Raw genomic sequence first — 22,537 nt, 5'->3', positions numbered from 1 at the left:
TTTGCTTTTGCCATAATTTTGCTCCATACACAAGCACACGTTAGCAATCAAACAACGCATGTTGCATGTTTAATCGGAACAGATAATAGTCTAATAAAAGATGACCATATGAATGATATCACGGTCATACATCCTCCTATCTTAGTAAATCTTTTCAAGCTCCGGCTCCCACGGTACTTTTCTTTCCAAACTCTCACTTATCGTCTACGTGCTAATCATACACATTCATAATCACCACGTATATTCACAAGAACACTAAATAAAAAATGGTCCTCCATCTAGATCTAAGACCAAAAGATATGCTTCAAAGATCATTCATAATTAACAATTTTTAACTTGGAAGATGGGATTCTTTCTTTCCACGCGAAAATAACCAAACTCAGGGGCGGTGTGATCTTCCTTCTTTCTTTCTTCTTCTTGTGAAGCTGTATTACTTGGCTTTAAAGAGTATCATGGGATGGGCGTGAGAGAGAGCGAGGGCGAGTCGTGAAGAGTCCCACGTGAGTCGAAGCGTGCGGGTGGGGCAGTGAGTCGGGTCACCAAACTCGGAGCTTACATCCACTTTTGTGTCGAAGAAGCATTTAACTCTGTGTGGATGAGCTGATAAAAGCACAGTCGTCTTTGGTAATAGAGAGTCACTGTCAATGAGGGGGCTTTACCTATTTGTTTATTTCGTGAGGCCATCGGGGGTTGTGTCACTTTATTTTTTTAGTTCGGAAGCTTTATTCAACTGCCAACCTAACTGCTCTTTACAACAAGGGTCCATTCTCGACCTGCTTTAGCAGCTTGGACAGGACACAGGTCTTGTCCTTTTGAGCAGCTTCCTCCTCAAAACAACTGGTGTGCCTGGGCCGATTTGTGTGATTTCATGGTGCACTGTTGCATTCACCGTAGCTCAGGATTTGCCTGCATCTATTTCCTTCACTCATCTCCACCCTCAACTTATTAGATCAATTTGACGTGTGACCCGACTAGCGTGGTCGCCATCCCTTAACACCACCACCTTTGGCGAAGCCATCACTAGCCACATGACAACTATTACCAACATCTTGGCTCTTGTTTCTCTCTTGCTCCCTCGGATTCTCTCTCATCTCTCTTTACTCGCACTCTTACTCTTAGCTTGTGTTTCACTTCTCTCTCCTAGAAAGATGTCCGATCGGTTTCATTTTGAGCTCTAGGAAACGCTAATGATCCTTAGTTGACCTGATTGAAAAACCCTAAAAAAGGAGAGGGGAGAGAGAGAAATTGTAGCAATAATTTTGGAAGGGTCTATGGACGATAACGACGTGTGTTACCGGCTAGCAAAATTGTGCACCACCGGTCGAGCATGTCCTACCGGAGAGCAATCTTATTTTGACACAGAATTTGTTAGGAATTGTTATGGCAAATCACACATGGCATATACATTTAGCTCCCAAAATTTCCATATCTATAGTTTTCTATGCATAACTCTCTTTTTTATTCCAGTCACTACTCTTAAGCAAAAAGTTACTACCTATCAACTTGTCTATCAAAACTTATAAAATTTATTCTGTAGTTCAAAAATATATAAAAAGAAATTATATGATTTCAAATGATTACAGAAGTGTTTCATCTATAGAGGTTTGCAAATATTAAAGATGGTCACTCATTATCAAGAAGGGATCATACAAGCCTTTTAACCTTCTTCCTAAACTATGACCTACTCAATATGATGCATTGTAATCACTTCACTATATAGGCAATGATGATCTCTCTTCCTACCCCACAGTACCTTGTTCCCTCTTTCCTGTGAGAACCTCCTTTTCTGGAACACTACACATGCTTCCTAGGACCCATAAAAGCATGCGTTTCTGACAAAACAAAGATCGACATCACATCTATGTGTGTTGGGGAAGTGTGCAAATTAGCAATTTGTTGATGACCAGATCGATGTGTATATGTTGAAGATCAAGAAGCCTGCCTAAATGGTGGGAAATGATAAGGTGGCCTCGTGCTTACTTCATCATTGCACATAGAATTCCTCATTAAAAAAAGTCATTCCTTATCTTTCACTGGTGTCCATATATGCAAATGTTTCCCTAATCATTGAGACATTAGGATCACGAGTCAATTAGGAATTGATTGATAATCCTTTCCCGAGGACTTCAATATTTCCTGATTTCACATGCAAATCCTCATGATAAACTTAGCTCATAATGCATGTGACTGCGATATGCTCACGGACTGCTGCTATTTCTAATACCTTGAATATTTGGGCTGGTACTTGAGCCAGGCCTAGTTGTTTGGTGAAACTAAAGTCTGCTGTTTTTGTTACTTGGTACTCGAGTTAGGTGGGTGATTGATTGCTTAATTTGAATGCGGAGAATCCTTTATTCTTTTGTTTTTACAAAGCGGTAAAATATTATGTTCCGATCATAACATTTTCCACGTACAATAATCTTGGGGCTCATGCCCATGTAGTATTTAGTATTCGATCATGATAACCTATTGATATAGTCGGAAGTGCATCGACGCAATTGAGCCACACATACTTAATTGCCGTGTAAATATATAGTCACTATCACTAGTCCTCCAACATTTGTAATAGAGCTCACACCCCAGGTCGCATGGTTATCTCTTCATAGTGAGTGCATCCGAAAGATAACATGACTTCAGGACCATACATGTTCTTTTTTTTTGGCTAATCCAATGCTTGGCTACTCTGGTCTACTTGGACAATAAAACAAGAGGGAAAATTTCTCACCATAAAGATTGTTCTGATGTGATTAATTAGGAGTGACAAGAATGGAGGTAAGAAGATGGTCGTCGTCATTAGGAAACCTTTCCAACTCTCTTATGAGTTGGACCCCTAATCAACTTTGTTTGTCCACCGTTTTGATTATCCCCTCTCAACCAATTTCACAAGATTAGGAAGAGCTCACTGGTCCATTTGATACCTCAAGGACAGTTTCCCCATCATATCTCTTAAAGACATAAACCTTTCTAAGGTCTTGTTAATAATTACGCAATCATATACATATGTCGCATATCAACTGAAAATAAAGGGGGACATTAGACAAGGTAAGAATATGTTGTTGAAAAATCATATTCTATTTTATCAAGCACTAATGAGTTTTTTTTCAAAGACGCCTGTTGCACCTGCGCATGGCCGAGTTGATGGGCGCTTTCCTTTCCTCCTCAGAGGTTCTGGGTTCGAATCCCTGCTCGGTTCCGTAATTTAAGTGGGGGGCCCTAGTTGTGGGTTGCTGGGCTAGTCTCTCCCGAGATATAGGCGCTCCGATTACCTGTGCGGGCTCGTCCCTGGGGAATGGTGGCGGATCCTCGGTTACAAAAAAAAAAAAAAACATACGCCTCGTCATCTTTTATCATCCTTGACACAGGAACTAATAGAAAGCCATGAAAGGCCAAAGGTCTCTCGAGACATCTCAAGTCATGCTTGAGAAATTTTGCCAAAAGTAACATCTTCATGCACCATAGCCTAGCCTTTAGTCACGTGAGGGGTGGTTCTTATTCCCCTAGGCTACTGTCCCTTTTCATCTTTCTACAAAACATGATATCACCTCGTGTATAAAGTCCTAAAAGCATCATTAAATTAATTCATTAACCAAATTATTATGATATAAAGGGAAAGAAAAGAGAGAAAAAGATAGCATCTGCAATGATGAGGCTACATGAACATACCCACACAAACACAACATGAGAGACAACGGAAAGTGCACATGTGATGTGAAAGTGGGTCGACCCCATTGCATCACCAATTGTAGATAACAGCTTTTTAGAGACACCCAAAGGAGAAAACATCACTTCTTATGATTTGTCTTTCGTTTCATATTTCCTAAAGTGAAAGCAAGATGGAAGAGATCTGCTTCGAGTTGCTCATGGGAAAAGATGGGAAAGGAGTCACATGCTAGGACAGCCAAAAATGAACAGGACTCACGTGATCAAAGGTATGTGAACCCACTGCTGGGTCTTTTAAGTCTCTAAGAAAGGGATTGTTTCTTGGGGCAAGAGTTCTGTTGTTTGCTTTGCTCTAATACGAGATAAGAAATTGACCGGTGGACTACATTGGCAAATCGTCAAAAGGTTTAGGACTAAATTAGCACAATTAAAATGTTTAGGACTGAATTGACCCCTGTACAATAGGTCAAAGATTTTGGACAATCATCCTTCTAATCTAAATGACATGTAGTATGTATAATTGTTATCTTTTGGGAGCAAAATTTTAGATGGTCAAAAGTAACAAGAAAATCTCGATTGCAAATTATGTACAATGAAATTACTCTTTACCTCTTAAAAGGTACCTAGGAAAGTGAAATTCAAGGGATTTTAAGTCTTACATGCGTATGACTCAGCTCCGATATAGTGTAATGGTGCGGCTTCTATTTGGGTGTGAGCAAGTTGAGAGACAGCTATGGCGTAACGAGTTTGAGAAGAGGAGTGTCGAAACCTGCATAATTGATTTGTGCTTTCATACTACAGTACATTTATCACCTATCGTTTCTTTTGAAAGAGAAATCTTTGGAGTTCTTTTCTCTTGTTCACACAATTTTCTTAAGACCAGATCAGTTATTGTGATTCATGACATGAAGTGATCAAGCGTTCGGCCCATCGAGTAATCAGTCCAAAATGGGAATCACTTTAGCTGAGTGAGCCTTGATGGGGGCACGAAAGATTAATCTGCTTTGGGCCTAGTTCTGGTCGATCCAAAAATGAGAAAGGCATCAAGAGAAGGATTCATATGAATTTCAAGGAATCAGGAATCAAGCATCCAGCTCCTATAATTTGCTTACAGAATTTAGTGCATGCTTATTACATGACATTCTTATCTAGTAGTTATTGAACGGGTTTTTATTAAGCCCAATAAGAAATAACTTGCACCCACCATTAGAGTATTGACAGGCGGATAAATTTGGTTATAACCTAAGTCCAAACATACATGCGGCAGATTCAATGGCGAATGTGCACATTCTTTGGTACACCAGCAGTAGATGTAGCAATAGTCCTAAATGGGGGAAAATACAAAAAAGTCCTAAACCTATTGCATTAGTATCAATTTAGTCCTAAACTTTTTTTTGGTGTCAATTTAGTCCTAAACCTTTGATAAAGTGCCAATTCAGTTAGTCTGACTAATTTGGGTTGGATATTGCGAACATGGATGTCGGCTGGCTTACGTGGCACCGCCGGTGCTGAAGTGGACAATTTTTAACAATATTTTAATATTTTATTTTTTATTTTTTATGATTTTATTTTTTTCTTTCTTTCTCCTTTTGCTGGTGACTGGCCATCGGCCATGGCCGGACGAGTTGGCCTCACCTGGGTGAGGGTCGCCATCGACTGGCCTGGCAAGCCCCGGCCTGGCTAGGTAATGGGAGCCCTCGTTAAGGCTTGCCCAGGCTAGATCTGGCAAGGGCTCCCCTCGCTTGGCCTGTTGACGACGACCGTTGCCTAGGCGAGGCCAGTCCGCCCGACCATTGCCACCGGCAAAAGGAAAAAGAAGGAAAAAAAGAGAAGAAAAAAGAATCGGAAAATAAAAAAAAATAAATATAATTAAAAATTGTTCACGTCAGCGCCGGTGATGTCACATGGGCCGGCCAATGTCCATGTTAGCAATATCTGCCCAAATTAGTTTGAAATACTAAATTGGCACCAATTTTTTTTTTATGACTAAATTGACATAAATGCAATAGGTTTACAACTTTTCTGACACTTTTCCCCCCAATTAGGACTATTGCTACATCTACTACTGGTGTAATAGAGAACGTGCACATATACCGTTGGATCTGCCGTGTGTGTGTTTGGACTTAGGTTATAACCAAATTTTTCCGCATGTCAATTGCCTTTCTCATTTTTGGATCGATCCTAAGGTAACAAAAAACTCCATTTTGTCGCCTTTATATGGTCTTTGTCGCCTTAAGGTGTTTTTCTTCCCGTCGATAATGAATTTTTCACTTTCATTTTCTTGTAATTTAGAAGCATGAGCATAGAGTCCCACCTATTCGAAATTATTCATCTTCATAAATGTAAATTCCAATATTCAACGGGGTGAAATGTTATGGATGAGCAAGCCCTCCATCTTAGGAGATTTACTCCACCGAAAGGGAGGATTTCATCCCACTCATACCAAATATATAGTACTTGAACCATGATAGGCCCATAAATAAGAACAATCAAAGAGGCCAAGCAAAAAGAACAAGAAACCAAATTTGAGCTAGGTGCTGCCTTCGGAAATCACAGAAAAATTGAATTATATAGGGTGAAGGCGTGCATATAGCTGTTGACCCATAATGATTGAGTCCATTTAATTATAAAGTCTATTTTTACTTAGAATTGAGTATAGTTATTTTTTTATTATTTCGATGACGATTATGTTATGAAACTCATATCACAACATCATATATTAATAAGCACGACAAACAATTTCATTACATTAAATATACTAGTGTACTAACAACATAATTAAAAGGTAAATAAAATGGAATATTACAAGTATGTAATCCAACAAAGTCCTCTTGATGTACAACAACATAATTACAAGATAAAAAAATCGAGCATACCAAGTAATTACATCCTACTTGGGGTCGATCCCACTTTGATGTAGACACTTGGCTACGGTAGAAGACATAAATTAACTATAAGGCTTTTGATCATGCTTAAATAATAAACCAAACACACATATATTTACAAGGGTTGGCGAGTTCACGACTGTGACCCCAGATCTGGGTTGTGGTCTTGACTAGGGGTGAGCATCGGTCCAGGGTTGACCCTGGACCGACCCTGGACCGGCCCAACCATGCCGGTCCTGGTCCGGTTCCTAGGGGGACTGGATCGGTCCTTGGTCCTGGGATCCTTGGACCAGCACTGTGCGGGTTGGTCCTCGATCCAGATAGTTTAGGGTCGGTCCAACCCGGACCAACCCGGACTATATATATTATATATTTAATATATTATTTATAATTTTTTTATGTAGAGAACCCAATTGAAATTGTGAAATGCTGTGAAAAACTGACAAAAAAAGAAAAGGTGGGAAACAGCTCTCAGCCTCTCACGTGTCCAAAACGGTGTTACACTGTTACTCACGGCGTCATCCTCGACAACTTCTCTCTTTAGTCTTTCCTGTACAGTCTCAGAGTCTCTCTTTAGTCTTTTTTCACGCCTCTCATGCGTCCAAAACCCTCGGTCCTCCTCTGGTAGTGGTACTGACAACATCTTTTGATTTTCTCTTTTAGTCTTCCTTGTAAAGTCTCTTTAGTCTTCAGAGTTCAGACTCTCCATTTTGCCAAAATCGAAGAAAAAAACTTCACACTCACCCCGTTCGACGCTCGCCTCTGGCCTCTCGACGCTCGCGCCGCTCGATGCTCGCTGCTCGCGCCGCTCCACGCTCACCGCTCGACACTCGACGCTTGCTGCTCGCGCCGCTCGCCGCGCTCGCCTCGCTCGCCGCTCGTCGCTCGAGCAAGTGAGTCTTGACTCAAAGGGTGAGTCTGGAGTTTATGGGTTGAAGCGCTCGCCGCTCGCCGTGCTTGCCGCTCGCCGCTCGTCGCTCGAGCGAGTGAGTCTTGACTCAAAGGGTGAGTCTGGAGTTTATGGGTTGAAGTTGGTTACTTTTGAGTTGATTGTTGGGGTCATCAAGAAGTCTAGCTTCAAATAGTGATCTTAAAGTTCTTACAAGTTGAAAAGGAAATGGTATTTATGTAATGGTATTTATAGTTTGGTTGCACAGCGCCGCATTGTCGATGATATGTAATTTGAAATAGTAGGTTTTCCTTTTCAAGGAGTACAAAAAATAAAACAAAAAAATACCAGTTGGTCCCGGGTTGACCCTGGAACCGGACCGAACCCATTGGGTCGGTCCGGTCCTTGGTCCCAGGCTCAATAGGGTCGGTCCTCGGTCCCAAAAATTGAGGACCAACACTGTGCGGGTTGGTCCTAGGGTTAGGGGGTGGACCGGCCCAACTTGGACCATGCTCACCCCTAGTCTTGACGGCTCCATATCAAGTCATAGACGGCAGCTTACAAGGATTGGCTGGTTCACGACTGTGACCTCAGATATGGATTGTGGCCGCGACAACCCCATATTAGATCATGGTCACAGTTGATCACGGTCACGGCTAAAGCCCTGACCGCAACCACATTTGAGGGGATTTCGTTAATCAACGACCCAAATATGGGGGTCATAGCAATGATCATGCGAAATTTTTAAAAAAAAGAAGAATTGATACGAAAACTCATAGAGGGGGCGGCAGTGATGGGCAGCTCTACAAAACCATGATTTTGTCACGTTAGGTCCAACCTAAGGTAATGAAATTTCGTGTTTGTTGCCATAAGTTGAAAAATATCTCAACTCTAATTGATCAACAGCAACAAAGTACAAATTTTCTCGCTTAAATTTGACTTAAGACGATGAAACTTTGATTTTGTCGTCTTAGAGTATGACCTAGGGCAAGAAACTTAGAAATTTGTTGCCTTTGGTCGACCCTAAGGTAGTACACTTACTAATTTGTTGCCTTTGGTTTGATCGTAAGGTCACAAAAAACTCTCTTTTGTCGCCTTAAGGTGTTTTTCTTCCGGTAGATAATGAATTATTCACTTTCATTTTCTTATAATTCAGGAGCATGAGCGCAGAGTTCTAACTATCCGAAATTATTCATCTTCATGAATGTAAATCTCAATATTCAACGGGGTAAATTGCCATGAATGAGCAAGCCCTTCATCTTAGGAGATTTACTACCCCGAAAGGGAGGATTTCATCCCACTCTTACCAAACATATTATAGTACACGAACCATGTCAGATAGACCCATAAATAAGAACAATCAAAGAGGCCAAACACAAAGAACAAGAAACCTAATTCGAGCTAGGTGCTGCCTTCGGAAATCGTAGATTTTTTAATTATAAAGGTTGAATGCATGCATATAGCTGTTGACCCATCGTGATTAATGAATTGTTTATGTCGTAACATGCAAATAATAATTCATTCGGTGAAAGCAACCTCAAGCCATAAAGAAATGCCTTCTTCTGCAAACGGAATTCCTTTAGCCAATCCATGATGTCTCGCTGAAATTGTAAACGCTGAAAACTCAGAGCAGATCTCAACGAATCCCATACGCACAAAGCTTTCGATAGTACGTTTAATTGACCGCGTTCGAAGTTGACACTTTTCGCCTTGACGCATTAGGGTTAGGGATACATAATCAGTTATTAATATGAATAACGAAGGAGTTTTGTCTTTCCCATTTCACTATCTCCAATTTAATCGTTTTTATACTTTCGAGCGAAAGCGCCATGCGCGGAAGCTTATGCTCGTTTTTAGCAACTATTCTTCGTGCTTAAGTTAGAGGTGGACTTTTCAAGTGCACGAAGAAGTCTTACGTGAAGTCATGCATGAGCAAATCATGCTGGTTCACCATGTGGAAGATGGGTATGGGTTTGACGAAAATATAAAATCTATTGTGAAGTTCTTCTTTCGATATTAACCCTAATTTTTAATGGGGAAAAACTTTAGTGAGAGTAAGCGAACGCTGTAGCAAATAGTGAATTTCTCTTGATATTCGCAGAAATCAATTGATTATTATATTGATTAGCTATCTTTTCCACCAATATTATGGAGAATAGTCTATAAATAATAGAATTCAATTGAATTGGTATCTCTAGTGATGCATGATTTTCTGCTTAGCTTAGATAGAATTTTCTTCCTTTATTTACGAATCAAAGGCAAATCAAGTTAATGGATGTATCAGTATCATCGGCAAAAACTACTGGTTGTCGTTATTGGTACAATTTACAGACAATGGACAGATTTATGCGAGAACATGACGCTGCTACAGAGAGCTTTTGGCATGTTGCTACCTGTGAATAGCCGGTAGAATATGATAGAAGGTCGTTTATAATTTGATAATCAAACAGTAATGTTTATGGAACTGAGAACCTCAAATTGGCAAATTAAAAATGCAAGTTTGAGAAACATCTTCCCCAATTGACTATTTCATTATGATGTACGTTATTCTCTGTGGAAAACGCCATCGCAAATAGCGTTCATTTGGCCTTATGCTGCCTGGTCTAGAGCCAACAAAATAATGCTACTTGTTGTCTTGGTTTTAATAGATTTAAGCATTGATCAAGACTAGAGATTGTCACTTCTACTATTATTCTCTTTCGGTTACAAAGCAAGACGGACACGCTTCGAGTGGGTAGATTACTTGCTCGTGAAATATTCCACTCACCTTTCAGACGATAAAGGAAGCGAACTGAATTCGAGCGGATGGTTAATTTTTGAATTGATTGTGCTTTAGTAGGCTTAATAATCGAACTTGTATCTGGTGCCTAATTCCTAAGAAATCATCTCCGTGATGTTTAAAATAAGTTGGCCCGATAAGTTTGAAGGGATTAGTTCAAGCGATAGTGTAATTGAAAAGGAAAGCAATTTGAGTTTCGTTCTTGAGAAGTACAAGAACATCTCATTATCCTCGTGTATAATCTCTTGGAGTCGAGTCCCAATGAGGTAATTCCTTACATTTTTACCTCTAATATGATTATTACTCCCTTTGTATTTGACGTTACGATCGTATCTACACCGTCCATGGGAAGCGGGCTAGATTTGGATAATTAAGGTCTTGGACGATCAAAGATGTTGTTGCGAAAATTCAAATCGGCATTAGCATAAATATTACAAACAATACAGAATTGTAAAGAAACGAAATTGCAATAACAAAGTCGGAATCGATACAAATGAATACCGAGGCCTGTGTTTGACACAGTTTCCTTAAAACAGATTCGTTCCCTCCAGTACGCGACCGAGGTTTCGTGAACGTCTGTCTCCCAGGATACAACGGTTGACAGCGAAGAATAGAGCACGGCACTTCCAAGCTTCCGGCGAACTTGAACAAACTCGAAATGAACACTACCGAAAAACAGTGCAAAATGCAGAGAGAGTGTAAAACCTGAGGAAGAATGATTTCGATAAAATAGAACGCAGGGGAGAGCATTTCGGGAATAATAACGGCCGATTAAATCTGTCGTTACAAAATCAATACGAATAACGGACGATTAAATCTGCCGTTATAAAATCAATACGAATAACGGACGATTAATTCTGCCGTTATAAAATCAATACGAATAACGGACGATTAATTCTGCTGTTATAAAATCAATAGGGACGATTAAATCTGCCGCACGTTACGAAATTCGTAACAGTTTGAGTTGAAAAAAAATAAATCAGAAGGCAAAATTGGGCTCGTCACGAGGCCCACTTTTCGGTCCTGCAATCGTGTACGCGGGATGTGCGCTCGCGCCCAAGTTTCAACTTGTCGGGCGTCGGATTTGCACTCCCCCTGCGCCTGCGCGCGAGGCAGAGAGTTTGTGCTATGATAATTACCACTTCAAATAAGTGTAACTATATATAAAGCACTCCATAGCCTTCTTTCTTTTCCGATGTGGGAATAGTGTTTTTCCACTTCCCACTTCCAACTCAAGGGTGTTCTTTGAGCATCAATTTCTCATTCATTCACCCATCAATTTATCCCATATTTCCAACAGATGTAACTGAAGCATCTAATTAATTGGCTTGGGAGTTCATGATCAATTGATCATAAGTGAAAGAGATTCTTATTATATATAGTAATGAAGGTCGGGAGTTTATGATCTTTCTTTGTTGTCAACGAGTGAAACAACAAAACAAAATTTATTTTAAGACTTTTATCAAGCTAAGGATAGTCAGGTTTGGCTTAAAATAGCCGATGTGGTAACCCTCTTTGAAAAATAATAAACAAAAAAAAGCCAAATAAGCTTTTTTCGTCAATTTAATTGGATGGAGATAACAGAGAGACTTGATCGCATCAATCAACAAATTTAAATACTTGATTGCTTTTTTCGAAAGTTTTAGGACTCGATTGTACTTTCGCGATGAGTTTTAGGATTTATGGTGCACTTTTCCCTAAAAACAATTTAAAGAAAAAAGTTTTCAAAGGGAAAGAGAGGTTCTATCCTTGAAAAAAGAAAAATAAAAAGGATTTTACTATGATTGGCTGCCCTTTTCTCCCTCCAAAATGAATTTCTCACAGTATTACTTTTGTGTATATGAGGATAGCTGATGAGAGAAATAATATGTTGTATTCCTTGTTCTTGTTGAAGTTTTCCTCTTTGGCCACTTTAACATTGTTGGAAATTGACCTCTCGTGTTGATAAGAGCCCATTTTTATTACAGGATATATATATCAAGAAGTGAATGGTTAAAGTAATTTTAATTTATTTCCATCCAGACGAACATGTAGATATGTTAAATAAATCACATATAGACTCCATTTGAGAGTAGATTGAGCTTAAGTAAAGGGAGGGAACTGGCTTGCACTCGTAGAAAATAGAAACGAACTAATGATGGCACGCCTACGAGCAAACAATAAATTAAGAACCGTCGCTTAATCATTTCGGGAAAATGATCCCATCATCAGAAAATTTCCAACACCCGCGTATACGAAACCAGTTGTAATCAGATTTTCAGCCGGCCGTAGCTGGCTAGCCGGCCATAAGGATATCTCCAGTTTTTCTCACACATGACTACTTCTCCCTATAAAAACCTCAACAGTTCTCTCCATTTTTCACTCCCCAATCGCTTCTCTTCATCTTCCTTCACATCATTCCCTCAAAAGTAACTTCAAAGTACTCTCATCTCATCTCTCCATTCTTTTTAACCCCATAAACAGATTCATCGCGTTACGTCTCTCACGTGTACATTTCGCGATCGATTTGAGTGACGGGAGGAGTAGTCATGAGGCAGCCCGGGATGTATTCGGGGATGTTATCTGGACTATCCGGCAAAACCGGGCCTCACTCTCTGCCACTTGCGAGGATCAAGAAGATCATGAAGAAGTCCGGGGACGACGTGAAGATGATCTCCGGCGAGGCGCCGATCGTGTTCTCCAAGGCCTGCGAGCTGTTCATCGAGGAACTCACCAGGCGGTCCTGGACGACGACTATGCAAGGCAAGAGGAGGACGCTCCACAAGGACGACGTGGTTTCGGCGGTCGTGGCGACTGACATCTTTGACTTCCTCGTCAACTTGGTCTCGGAGCCTCCAAACGCTGCCGATGAGGACGCTCCGGGAGGAACTAGCGATACCGAGCATTGATCTTGGAGTAAGTTTAGCTTCCCACCATTTACATGGTAATGGCGATTCATACATAGCTCGGACGTACATGGAAAACTGTGTTTTATTGGATATATAATTTATGTATCAATTAGCAAAAGCTGAAACAACTTCAGTTATATATGTTGCTTCTGACTTCGAGAAGAAAGATGTAACGAAAGTTATTTTTCCTTCTGCTAGACATAATAGTCATTTTCTGATCCTGCCATAAACATGCACACTATGGAATTGATTTTCTAGCGGGTTTCGCTAGGGTTTTGGATTAAAGTTGATGAAGAAATATTGCCGTACAGCGGTGATGGCAAAGGGTCAATATTTTTTTTGGTAAGGAGAAAAAAAAAATGGAAAGGGTTTAACCTATAAGAGGCTTCTCACCCAAGTTGGTACACATGGGTAGAAATTTAAGTATTTAGCACCAAAGTCTCCTTCTGTATTGGACTTTCAAGTCTTAAACTTGCTCTACTAGCGCATTTGAATCCTTAACTTTTGTTAATCATAAGCCACCGTAAGGAAAAAAACACAATACGGAACATGTCTTTCCGAACCCAAATTTTGATTTATGTGTTTTTAAGTTTCATTTTTCATACGTCTAAATTGTATAAGGTTAAACATATGTGCATTATACACAATGTGGCAAATGGAGGGAATCAATCAATATGCGTACATATTCCAATGGTAGAACGACTTGTTCGTACGTTCATATCAATCTCCCTCCTCCTTGGTACGATGGAAATTTTCCATTGCTCGCTCATGTATATACCAGTGATTTCACCTTCTTTAAATCATGATACACTGCCAAAATGTCTATAGGATTAACGTGTCATGATCATAGGAGCATATTAGGTCAAACAAGTAAAACAACACGGTTCATATACTAAGTCACTTGCAGGTAGATTGGTTTGAACATATGAGCAAAAGGCCAAAAGTTAGGGATCTCGGTCGGCTGCTTCTAGGCCCTTTCCTTATTCCATTCACCAGAGTCTTGTATTGCTGCGCACACAGATCCTATGCTTTCCTTCCAGGGTCAACTTTTTTTTAATTTTTTTTTTCTTGGTGAGGATCAGACAAATGAAAGAAAGAAAGAATATAAAAGCTAAGGTAGAAGATCCACCAGGACAATGGCAACATATTTGCTGGACAATATTTTTCTTCACCCCATCTCCAAAACTTGTCATAGGTTATTTATGCATCCTAATGTCACCTACGACATGCAACCACACAAAACCTCAAATTACCAGTTCACTTTTTGGCCCAATGAACAATGGTGTGGCGGTGCATGTGACGTGGAGATACATTGAACGGAAGGACTACATTCGGCAGATTTTTGAAATTCCAGCAATTAGATGAAACAAAATAAGAATAAGTTCAAAGACTACATTGAACATCGAAGAAAAGTTCAGAAATCACCCATGTCACTATCCCAAAAAAAAAACAGGAAATACATCACACCACATTCGAATGGATTTCCATACTCGGGAAAACTTACTGTTATATTTTCAATAACACTACTAATGAGAAATTATCCAATCAACAAAACTAGTAGTACATATAACAAACTGAGTATGGACCCTCAAATTTAATGGATCTCACATCGTGTCCATATGGATCCATCATTTTTAATGATGTATATCTATATAAAATTTTGTAATTATTTATCGTTTATTGCAATAGTTGATTTATATCACACCGGGGGATACAAAGGAAAATCCACGCTAATTTAGTAATAAATGAATCAGGGCCTCATTGTCAAATTAAGAAGCGGACAAATCTCAAAACTGATAATTAATAATGCCAAAAATTACCAATGCAAAATGGGATACAATGATTAGTACGTACTTTAGGGGGTTGTCTCTACTGTGAGATTGCGTTTGGGTGTTTGGTGACATTCACCGGACTCTATAAATCCATATACATTCGGATAAAAATGTCGGATAAGAAATCTGGCCTAGGAGGTGGGATAGACCCAGATTGGATGTAAAATTTTTAAACTTAACTTAACAATTTTCACGCACCAGGAAAAACCACCTCATGCGAGACTCACTGTCCTTGGTGTTTCTCACCGGCAACACCCCACTACCACTCCGGTGGCCATCCACCGTGATAGTCCCTCACTCTAGCATCCTCGAGTATCCTCGCCGGTGCCCTTGCTTGTGGCTCACTTGGAAGGTTAAGAGGGCTCATCACCTCAACCGTGGCTCCCTCTCTGTCTCAGTTGATTTTTCAGCTATTCCACCATCACCGAATCATCTCTCGGTTCCTCTCTCTACTTTACCGTTGATTACTCATTCTCGGCCTCCATTGTTCCACAATCTCTCTCTTGGTCGACTCTGAACTAAGAGTTCATCAAGTTTAGAATTTTTATTAATGGAAGAGGTCATATATGTTGAAAGTTGTCAAGCTCCCGAGGCTGATTTCCCAGAGACTGCTTGTTGACGACAGTGGTCGAGAGGGTTTGAGTCGTCACGTACATTAGGAGCCCATCAGAGATGGAATATTAAAATATTTTCAAAGATTTTCAATAATAAGGATTTCAAAAGATTTTCAATTTTATCTTAGGTTCCACCAAGCATTTGATGGGATATTTTCACAATCCGGAGGATATTTGGAGGATTTCAAATTCCCTTTATCTTATCAAATCTCAATCCGAATCCAGATAACTAAATGCAGTCTGAGAATTGAGAAAGCTCTCGCTCACCACTCCATTTACTACATTAAGTACTAGTACTACAATTCTATATACACCGTACATACGTAGTTTGTACTAAAAAAACAAGCAATACACCTCTAGTACGCCTTCATTAAGCAGAGAAGCAGCTGAAAACAATGCTCTCGCCGGGAACAGCCGAGACCAAGAACTGGTCGCTATCAAACCTACGAATCGGAGTTGGCCTCGCGGTCGTCCGACAGTTCTGTCACTTGCAGGTAGATTGGTCAGCTCTGTCGGCAGCTCCGGCCGCTGTGTCCGGCTTCTTTCCAGCGGCGGACGGCCTCCTCTCCATCCTCCGCCTCACCACGTACTCCTCGGGAATGAACACGTCCATTATTACTATTTGCTTCTGTTTGTTGCCGAGAGGATGGGACAGTGTATTGATGGTGGGGGTATGAGCACTCAGGTGTTTGCGACAAGGTTTTGTGTGGAGTGAAGTGCAAGCGACGAGGGTGTGTTATATATTAAGGAGAGAGAGAGAGAGAGAGAGAGAGAGAGAGAGAGAGAGAGAGAGAGAGAGAGAGTTACAATGGGCGAGGACCCATGTTTTCGGCGGTAACCAATTAGCGACAGGGTTATCAAGGTGGTGCCTGCAAATGGTTTTCGTTTTGCCTTCCTCGGAGTGTGCTTTTTTTACTCACTTTTGTGTCGTGAAAGCTGGAGGTTTTGACGGAAAGAGAGAGAGAGAGAGAGAGAAGACAGGTGTAAAGGCATGTATATAATAGTCCATTGCTTGACAAGCGTAGGGATGAACAGGAGAATTTCCTGGCCTTTTTCAGACTGCCTGTCTCGTGCATTAAAATTTCATCTGAGGTTCAGACATTTTCTATTTCTTACTCTCTAATAAGTCACATGAGATTCTTTTCTAGTACACCCCAAGAAGGATCCACTTTTTTTCTCCAGCTAGATATGGTTTTACAAATTTGTGCTTTGGGATACGTTTGATGTGAATATGATGAGTTTTCCTCCAGCTTAATTGATTGATTCTTTTAGGTAAGGTAAGTTGTTCAATTGGGTATTAAGACATAACTAGTGAAAATTACACCGTCATTAGTATTTCGAAGCTAGTGGCAGTTGCAGTTTAAGTTTACGGGGACAGGATAATAGGAAAAACCAAGTGACTAGGGAAATCGACGGTCCTCGCCAACCCCGACCTCGTTCCGCCATGATATCAGGCATTCGATTCGATGGTTCTTAAGAGGTTGGTGGGGTTAGCAAAAGCCATCTGCTGGAATGATAGCTTGAGCAAATACCTCACCCAGATCCAATCTCTTCTTACCTTCTGAATGATCGAAACTTGACAAGGTAATGTGAGACGAGAGGATGAGACGGTGAAGAAACAAGTATTTTTAGAGTGGGCTACAGTGTCCCAACTCAGTGCATAGAATCTGGAAAAACGGGGCTTGTCCTTTACCTTCGTCGGCAGATAAATTAAGTTGCGTAATTCGAGAAGAAGATTAACAAATTTTTTATCGATTGCTGGGGTTAATTGTCAATTTGTCAGTGCTTATGGGGGGCAAATCTAGAAGTGTTGGAGGCATGTGATGCCTTGGCCTGGCACGGCGATCAGGGTAAGTCACATTTTGTGTTGGTAAAGTACGAGGCATTCCCTGTGGGGGTCGGTTCACATGTCATTGACCAGGCGTTAGATAATTTTCGATCGATTGCTAATTCTGCCCTCTTAACTTTTTTGATGTTAAAATTAGTCGTACAAACACAACGAAATAGAGAATAAAAGCGAGAAAGAGAAATCGAAACACAAGATTTATCCTGATTCACTTTTAAACAAGAGCTATGTCCGGCAAAAGATTCCACTGTAATTATCCCCTCCCACCTCTCTATTACAACTATCAATTACAAGAAAAAAAATTATATACAGATAATAGCTATTTATGGACTTAAATCCAAACTATCAATAAAACATGGATCCAAACAATAAAAGTCATCTAGCGGCTAGGGGGCGCTGCCTCTTGAGGCGGCCCCTCGTGCCTTCCTATCGATGGGGAGTATGAACCACAACCTAACATAGGAGGCCCCTTGTGAACCACAACCTAACATAGGAGGCCCCTTGCGACCCCCGCTGGAGCAGCCTCCGTGTCTTCTAGTTGATGGAGAGTATGAACCACACTCCAACAAAGAAGGGATGATCGGAGAAGAGTTTTAATAGCTTGATTTCTCTTGTTTTCTAGTGATTTCGTGCTTGCCAGGAGATTACTTATGAAAACTTTATGCGGAATCATAAAATAAAATAAAGAAGATCGCCCGGAAAAGATGCATGAGTGATGAGATATTATCTTCCGAAGAGCTTCACGCGTCCACTTATTCATGCATCTTTTGCCGAGTGAGAAGACAGGTCTGCAATCACCAGAAAACAGCCAATGCGCATCAGTTGGAAGTAAATTAAAATGTTCAAAATGAACCGTAATTGAAGTACCAAAATTCAGTGACTGTCAGACGAAAACTACACCCTTTTTTTCTTATCGATTCATTTTATGGATTCCATATGAAACATTTGTATCAAATATCATTCGATCGATGCTGCTAACAAGAAAGTTGCAGTCCATCAACAGCGAAACCTTATAAAAGTGCTTGTCTAATTAATCAAGATTAGCGCTTGCTTGGCAAGCAATCAAGCGGGGCTAAAGTAACGCATGTCCTTCCTCTGATCTACATCCTTTCTCGATAGAACTTCATTTCATTCCACAGTGAAGCGTCATGTGTGGAGCCTGTCGTCGGAGGGTGCTTCGCTTTCATGCATGCACCAACTTTTATTCATCAACTCCTCTCGTCACATCAATGTTTGGTGAAACCTTGAAGTTAACAACTAATTGAATCAATTCCCGACCCTTAATCTTTTCATTTTAAATGACCCGGTTCAACAAGTTCCACCAGGAATCCTCTTGTTCCCCAAATTAAAGATATTGTTTGCAGTTAATCACCTCCGAATCTTGCTCAATTTTGTATTTTATTTTATCTTATTTTCGTGCGTACCGGTGGCTAAGTTGAAGGATTACGTGATGGAAGAGGAGGTGGAGAAGAAAGCTGATCGATCTGAAGCACCAAAAGCTCCCCCAGAACCAGAGAATGGAGCTGAGGAGAAGATCGTTATATCTGCTCCCAACAAGAAGGTCGCTTTCACAACTGATGTGGGTAAGTAATCTGCTCTTTAATTTTCTCTTCAGAGGTTTTAATTATCTAGCATGCATTCATCTGGATCTTTTTTTTTTTATGGGTTTATTTAGGATTGAAAACAATAGAATTCTAGGTCAAGTTTAGTACGATGGGCACCATGGTAAACTTATCATGATCTGCACATTCATCTAAGTAAATATGTCAGATAATCAAATTAACATGGTATTAGGATAGGAAATCCAGTATCCAAAATCAACAATCACGATGCGTGTTCGGGCATAGAGTGCAAACCCCTGAATACGACTGAATGTTAGAACAACCAAGTACTATATAATGCCTACTAACTCAAGCTGATGATTTTAATGAAAAGAGTTTTGTATCTATTGATTAAATAGACTGGTGGGGTTCCCTGCAGTTATGTATATCCTATCATTTGGTTTTCGGTTTATTCCTTACCCAATTGAGTTTCTTGTGGCAGAGATTACAGATCCTGTTGAGAAAGGCTCAGGAGATCAAACAGAGAGAGGTATGACCAAGCAGACTAGTGATGATCTATAGTTATACATTATTGTAAGATCAGTCAGCTAAATCATCGTAAGATCATCAGACATATAATTTGACTTGTTGCTATGGTTCTTGAGATGATGTACTTGCCCGAGTGGAAGCAGAGAAGAGGATGGCTTTGATCAGAGCTTGGGAAGAGAGTGAAAAATCCAAAGCTGAGAGCAAGTAAGAGACTCTACACTTGTGATTGCCCCCTCTTTGCATTTGCATTGAGTCCTGGTTGATTTGAATGAGATATTGAAACAGGGCGTACAAAAAGCTAGCTATCACTGGGTCCTGGGAAAACACCCAGATAGCTTATATTGAGGCTCAGATAAAGCAAATTGAGGTAACCGAAATTCGAACCACATTTGAAAATGTACTCAGGCATCTGGGGTTCTCTAGCCCAATCATATGAGTTATATGAGCGGATCGGAACTGGAACTCCGATTTTCACTGTTTTGTAATTCAATTTCGTTGAGGAGGGTCTAGATTAATACTGATGTGATATGTTCTTCACAAATGATAGGAGGAAACAGAAAAGAAGAAGGCCGAGCAGGCAGAGAAAATTAAGAACAAATTAGTAGAAATTCAAAAGGAAGCTGAAGTAAAGAAGGCAACGATCGAAGTGAAACGAGGTGAAGACATCATCAAGGTACAAGAGGCAGCTGCCAAGTTCCGCGCCACCAGTTATGTACCGAGGAAGCTCCTCAGATGCTTCGGCAGCTGAGTTTCCTCGACCAAAATTGATTCAAGAAAAATGTATATTTGAAAGTACAAGCATGCTTACGTTCTACTTTTGGCGATCCGAGGCTTTTCAAGGACTCTGCTTGTACAGTTAATGTGTGTACAATTTTGCTTGAACAGGTTTGAAGATTTGTAATACAGGCTTGTGAAATCATGTATCATATGATATATATAAGGGGTCGAGACTCGAGGGTTACCCGCCATCAACCAAAATAGGCTCATAGGAATGAGATTTTTTTGCCAAATGACGGGACTTTACATGGCTTATGGCGTTTGCTGCTATGGAATATGCTCCAATTCTCACAGGGGCATGTTTCTTTTCTGGGCTCCAATCGAATTTCACATGGTTGGACGACAAAAGAAGCATTTGAATCTAAAAAAAAGGGGAAAAACAAAATGAACCGCAGGGAAAAGAAACGGCCTAAGACAGCACAGAAATAGAAGGAAGTGAACAGACCATCTCTTCTAAATTTATGCAGGTCAGACCAGGTCAACATATTTGATTTAGATAATTAAGGGCAATGACAGGTTCCAAAATAGAAGGACCCTCAAACAAGTGTCCAAAATTCATGGTAGAAATTCATGACTCCTCCCAGACCCATCAACCTATCTTCCAAGCTTTACGACGCTGAAGGTGAAAACAATTGAGTTCTTTTGTCTAAAAGACCTCCGAAATTTGAAGACCATGCTCTCACGCTAAACAGAGTAACGTTGCATTATTTTGTCGGAAACTCCCGGCACAGATTAGGGTTGAACAATGGGGTTCAGTGGGACGCAGGAGAAATGCAAGGCTTGCGATAAGACCGTGCATCTCATCGAGTTGGTATCAGCGGATGGAGTCCCTTATCACAAGACCTGCTTCAAATGCAGTCACTGCAATGGCAAATTAGTGGTATAAATCACTATCTTTTTAGATGTTCTCTTTTGGTGTTCACATGCGAAATCAATCCCACCTCTTTGTAGCCATCGCGGAAATCCTGCATGAATTATAGGTGCTTCGTGTTCTTTATTTCCCGTATCACAATGGTCAAAGGACCGTGATCCAACGAGAAAAACAATTAGCCCTATTTTCAAAAGGTCCCGTGGCTAAAAGTCGTGCAATCTCTGAAGAGTTTGAAACGTAACCATTAGGATACCAGAGATACTGTATGATTTATGTGGAATCATTTTCGATGTGCACGATTTGTTTCTCAGATAAGCAGTTTCTCTTCAATGGATGGAGTCTTGTACTGCAAGCCTCATTTCGAGCAGCTCTTCAAGGAGACAGGAAGCTACAGCAAGAAATTCCAGCAATGTGAGATCTCTGTATTTCAAAATACTCAAAACATTACCCGTCGCTTTGTCGTTCCATTTTTTCACTTATCTGACAATCTTCTTTGTGGGGTATGTCTGTTATATCAATGGTAACCAGCGGGAAAGTCTTCTGATCAGAAACCGAATGCGCTGGTAATCAACTTTCAAATCTCTCTAATATCCCATCATTCTCATTATGCATCATCATATTGGGTATTTATGCGCCATTGTCCTGTCACCTTCAGTCTAGGACTCCTAGCAAGCTTTCACACAGGTTCTCCGGTACCCAAGACAAATGCGCATTGTGCCAGAAGACGGCTTATCCGCTTGAAAAGGTTAGCATCGATAGCACCACATTCGCTTTGATAATTGATTCATTAATTTAACATCCGAGGTCTCATATTGTCAGAGTGTTTCTGCAGCTGACAGTGGAGGGAGAGTCATACCACAAGTCCTGCTTCAGGTGCTCTCATGGAGGCTGCTTCTTGACCCCATCCTCCTATGCTGCTCTGGATGGCATCTTGTACTGCAAGCACCACTTTGCTCAGCTCTTCAAGGAGAAGGGCAGCTACAACCACCTCAACAAGATCGCCTCCATGAAGAGGGACGCGGCAGTGCCACTCCCTGAGCTGAAGGAGCAAGCGAGAGCGCCCTATCAAGAGCCGCGGAAGGCGCAGGAGTCAGGACCCGAGGACAAGCCCAAGTCGGAACAGAAACAGTAGCCATTGGCTTTGAAATGATGAAGTCATAGCGATGGCGAAATTCGGAGCTTTTTTTCTTGCTCATCAAGATTATGCATTTGAAATTGAGTTTAACCTTGTTTTCATGTTCTTATATCAAATTTGAGATCTTTCTACAAACCTTCTTTGACCTCCTCTGTTTGCATTTTGCTGTTCATGAAATGCCTGATGGCCTAGGTAGATGTGCAAACCCAGATTTGCGAGAATGGTGGATAATTTATATGATCATGAGTCGACAAGGTTCCGTCCACAGAAA

General features: G+C 40.6%; 4 protein-coding genes across 4 annotated transcripts in view; 3 read left to right on the top strand and 1 right to left on the bottom strand.

Annotated features, from left to right (window-relative positions):
* The window catches only part of LOC115675454 (uncharacterized), a 66,915-nt gene that overhangs the window by 40,339 nt on the left and 4,039 nt on the right, over positions 1 to 22,537 (bottom strand). The gene's annotated exons all lie outside the window — the stretch shown is intronic.
* Positions 12,742 to 13,120, top strand: LOC115675529 (nuclear transcription factor Y subunit C-3-like). Its single transcript, XM_030598241.2, has one exon. The coding sequence runs from the start codon at positions 12,742 to 12,744 to the stop codon at positions 13,099 to 13,101; it is 360 nt and encodes a 119-aa protein (XP_030454101.1). The 3' UTR covers positions 13,102 to 13,120.
* On the top strand, positions 18,686 to 20,493 carry LOC115675528 (remorin-like). Its single transcript, XM_030598239.2, has 5 exons — positions 18,686 to 18,976; positions 19,437 to 19,484; positions 19,600 to 19,687; positions 19,769 to 19,850; positions 20,031 to 20,493. Exons 1-5 carry the CDS (start codon positions 18,844 to 18,846, stop codon positions 20,229 to 20,231), a joined length of 552 nt encoding a protein of 183 aa, XP_030454099.1. The 5' UTR covers positions 18,686 to 18,843; the 3' UTR covers positions 20,232 to 20,493.
* LOC115675527 (LIM domain-containing protein WLIM2b-like) lies at positions 20,629 to 22,401 on the top strand. The gene is made up of 5 exons (XM_030598238.2): positions 20,629 to 21,140; positions 21,443 to 21,542; positions 21,660 to 21,694; positions 21,787 to 21,876; positions 21,964 to 22,401. Exons 1-5 carry the CDS (start codon positions 21,006 to 21,008, stop codon positions 22,261 to 22,263), a joined length of 660 nt encoding a protein of 219 aa, XP_030454098.1. The 5' UTR covers positions 20,629 to 21,005; the 3' UTR covers positions 22,264 to 22,401.

Source organism: Syzygium oleosum, unplaced genomic scaffold (assembly GCF_021117445.2).
Source record: "Syzygium oleosum isolate NSW1041296 unplaced genomic scaffold, Sole_v2.1 Sole_v2.15, whole genome shotgun sequence".
NCBI classification, from domain to species: domain Eukaryota; kingdom Viridiplantae; phylum Streptophyta; class Magnoliopsida; order Myrtales; family Myrtaceae; genus Syzygium; species Syzygium oleosum.
Note: the sequence above shows the minus strand (reverse complement) of the source record. Positions and strands in the feature narration are given on the sequence as shown.

Excerpts from the sequence above, each read along its gene's own strand:
- LOC115675527 (XM_030598238.2), top strand. The coding sequence starts at position 21,006 with ATGGGGTTCAGTGGGACGCAGGAGAAATGCAAGGCTTGCGATAAGACC. Across the intron at positions 21,695-21,786 it reads ATCAGAAACCGAATGCGCTG|TCTAGGACTCCTAGCAAGCT; the intron begins GTAATCAACTTT and ends TGTCACCTTCAG. Across the intron at positions 21,877-21,963 it reads CGGCTTATCCGCTTGAAAAG|CTGACAGTGGAGGGAGAGTC; the intron begins GTTAGCATCGAT and ends GTGTTTCTGCAG.
- LOC115675529 (XM_030598241.2), top strand. The coding sequence starts at position 12,742 with ATGAGGCAGCCCGGGATGTATTCGGGGATGTTATCTGGACTATCCGGC.
- LOC115675528 (XM_030598239.2), top strand. The coding sequence starts at position 18,844 with ATGGAAGAGGAGGTGGAGAAGAAAGCTGATCGATCTGAAGCACCAAAA. Across the intron at positions 19,485-19,599 it reads AGGAGATCAAACAGAGAGAG|ATGATGTACTTGCCCGAGTG; the intron begins GTATGACCAAGC and ends ATGGTTCTTGAG. Across the intron at positions 19,688-19,768 it reads AAATCCAAAGCTGAGAGCAA|GGCGTACAAAAAGCTAGCTA; the intron begins GTAAGAGACTCT and ends ATATTGAAACAG.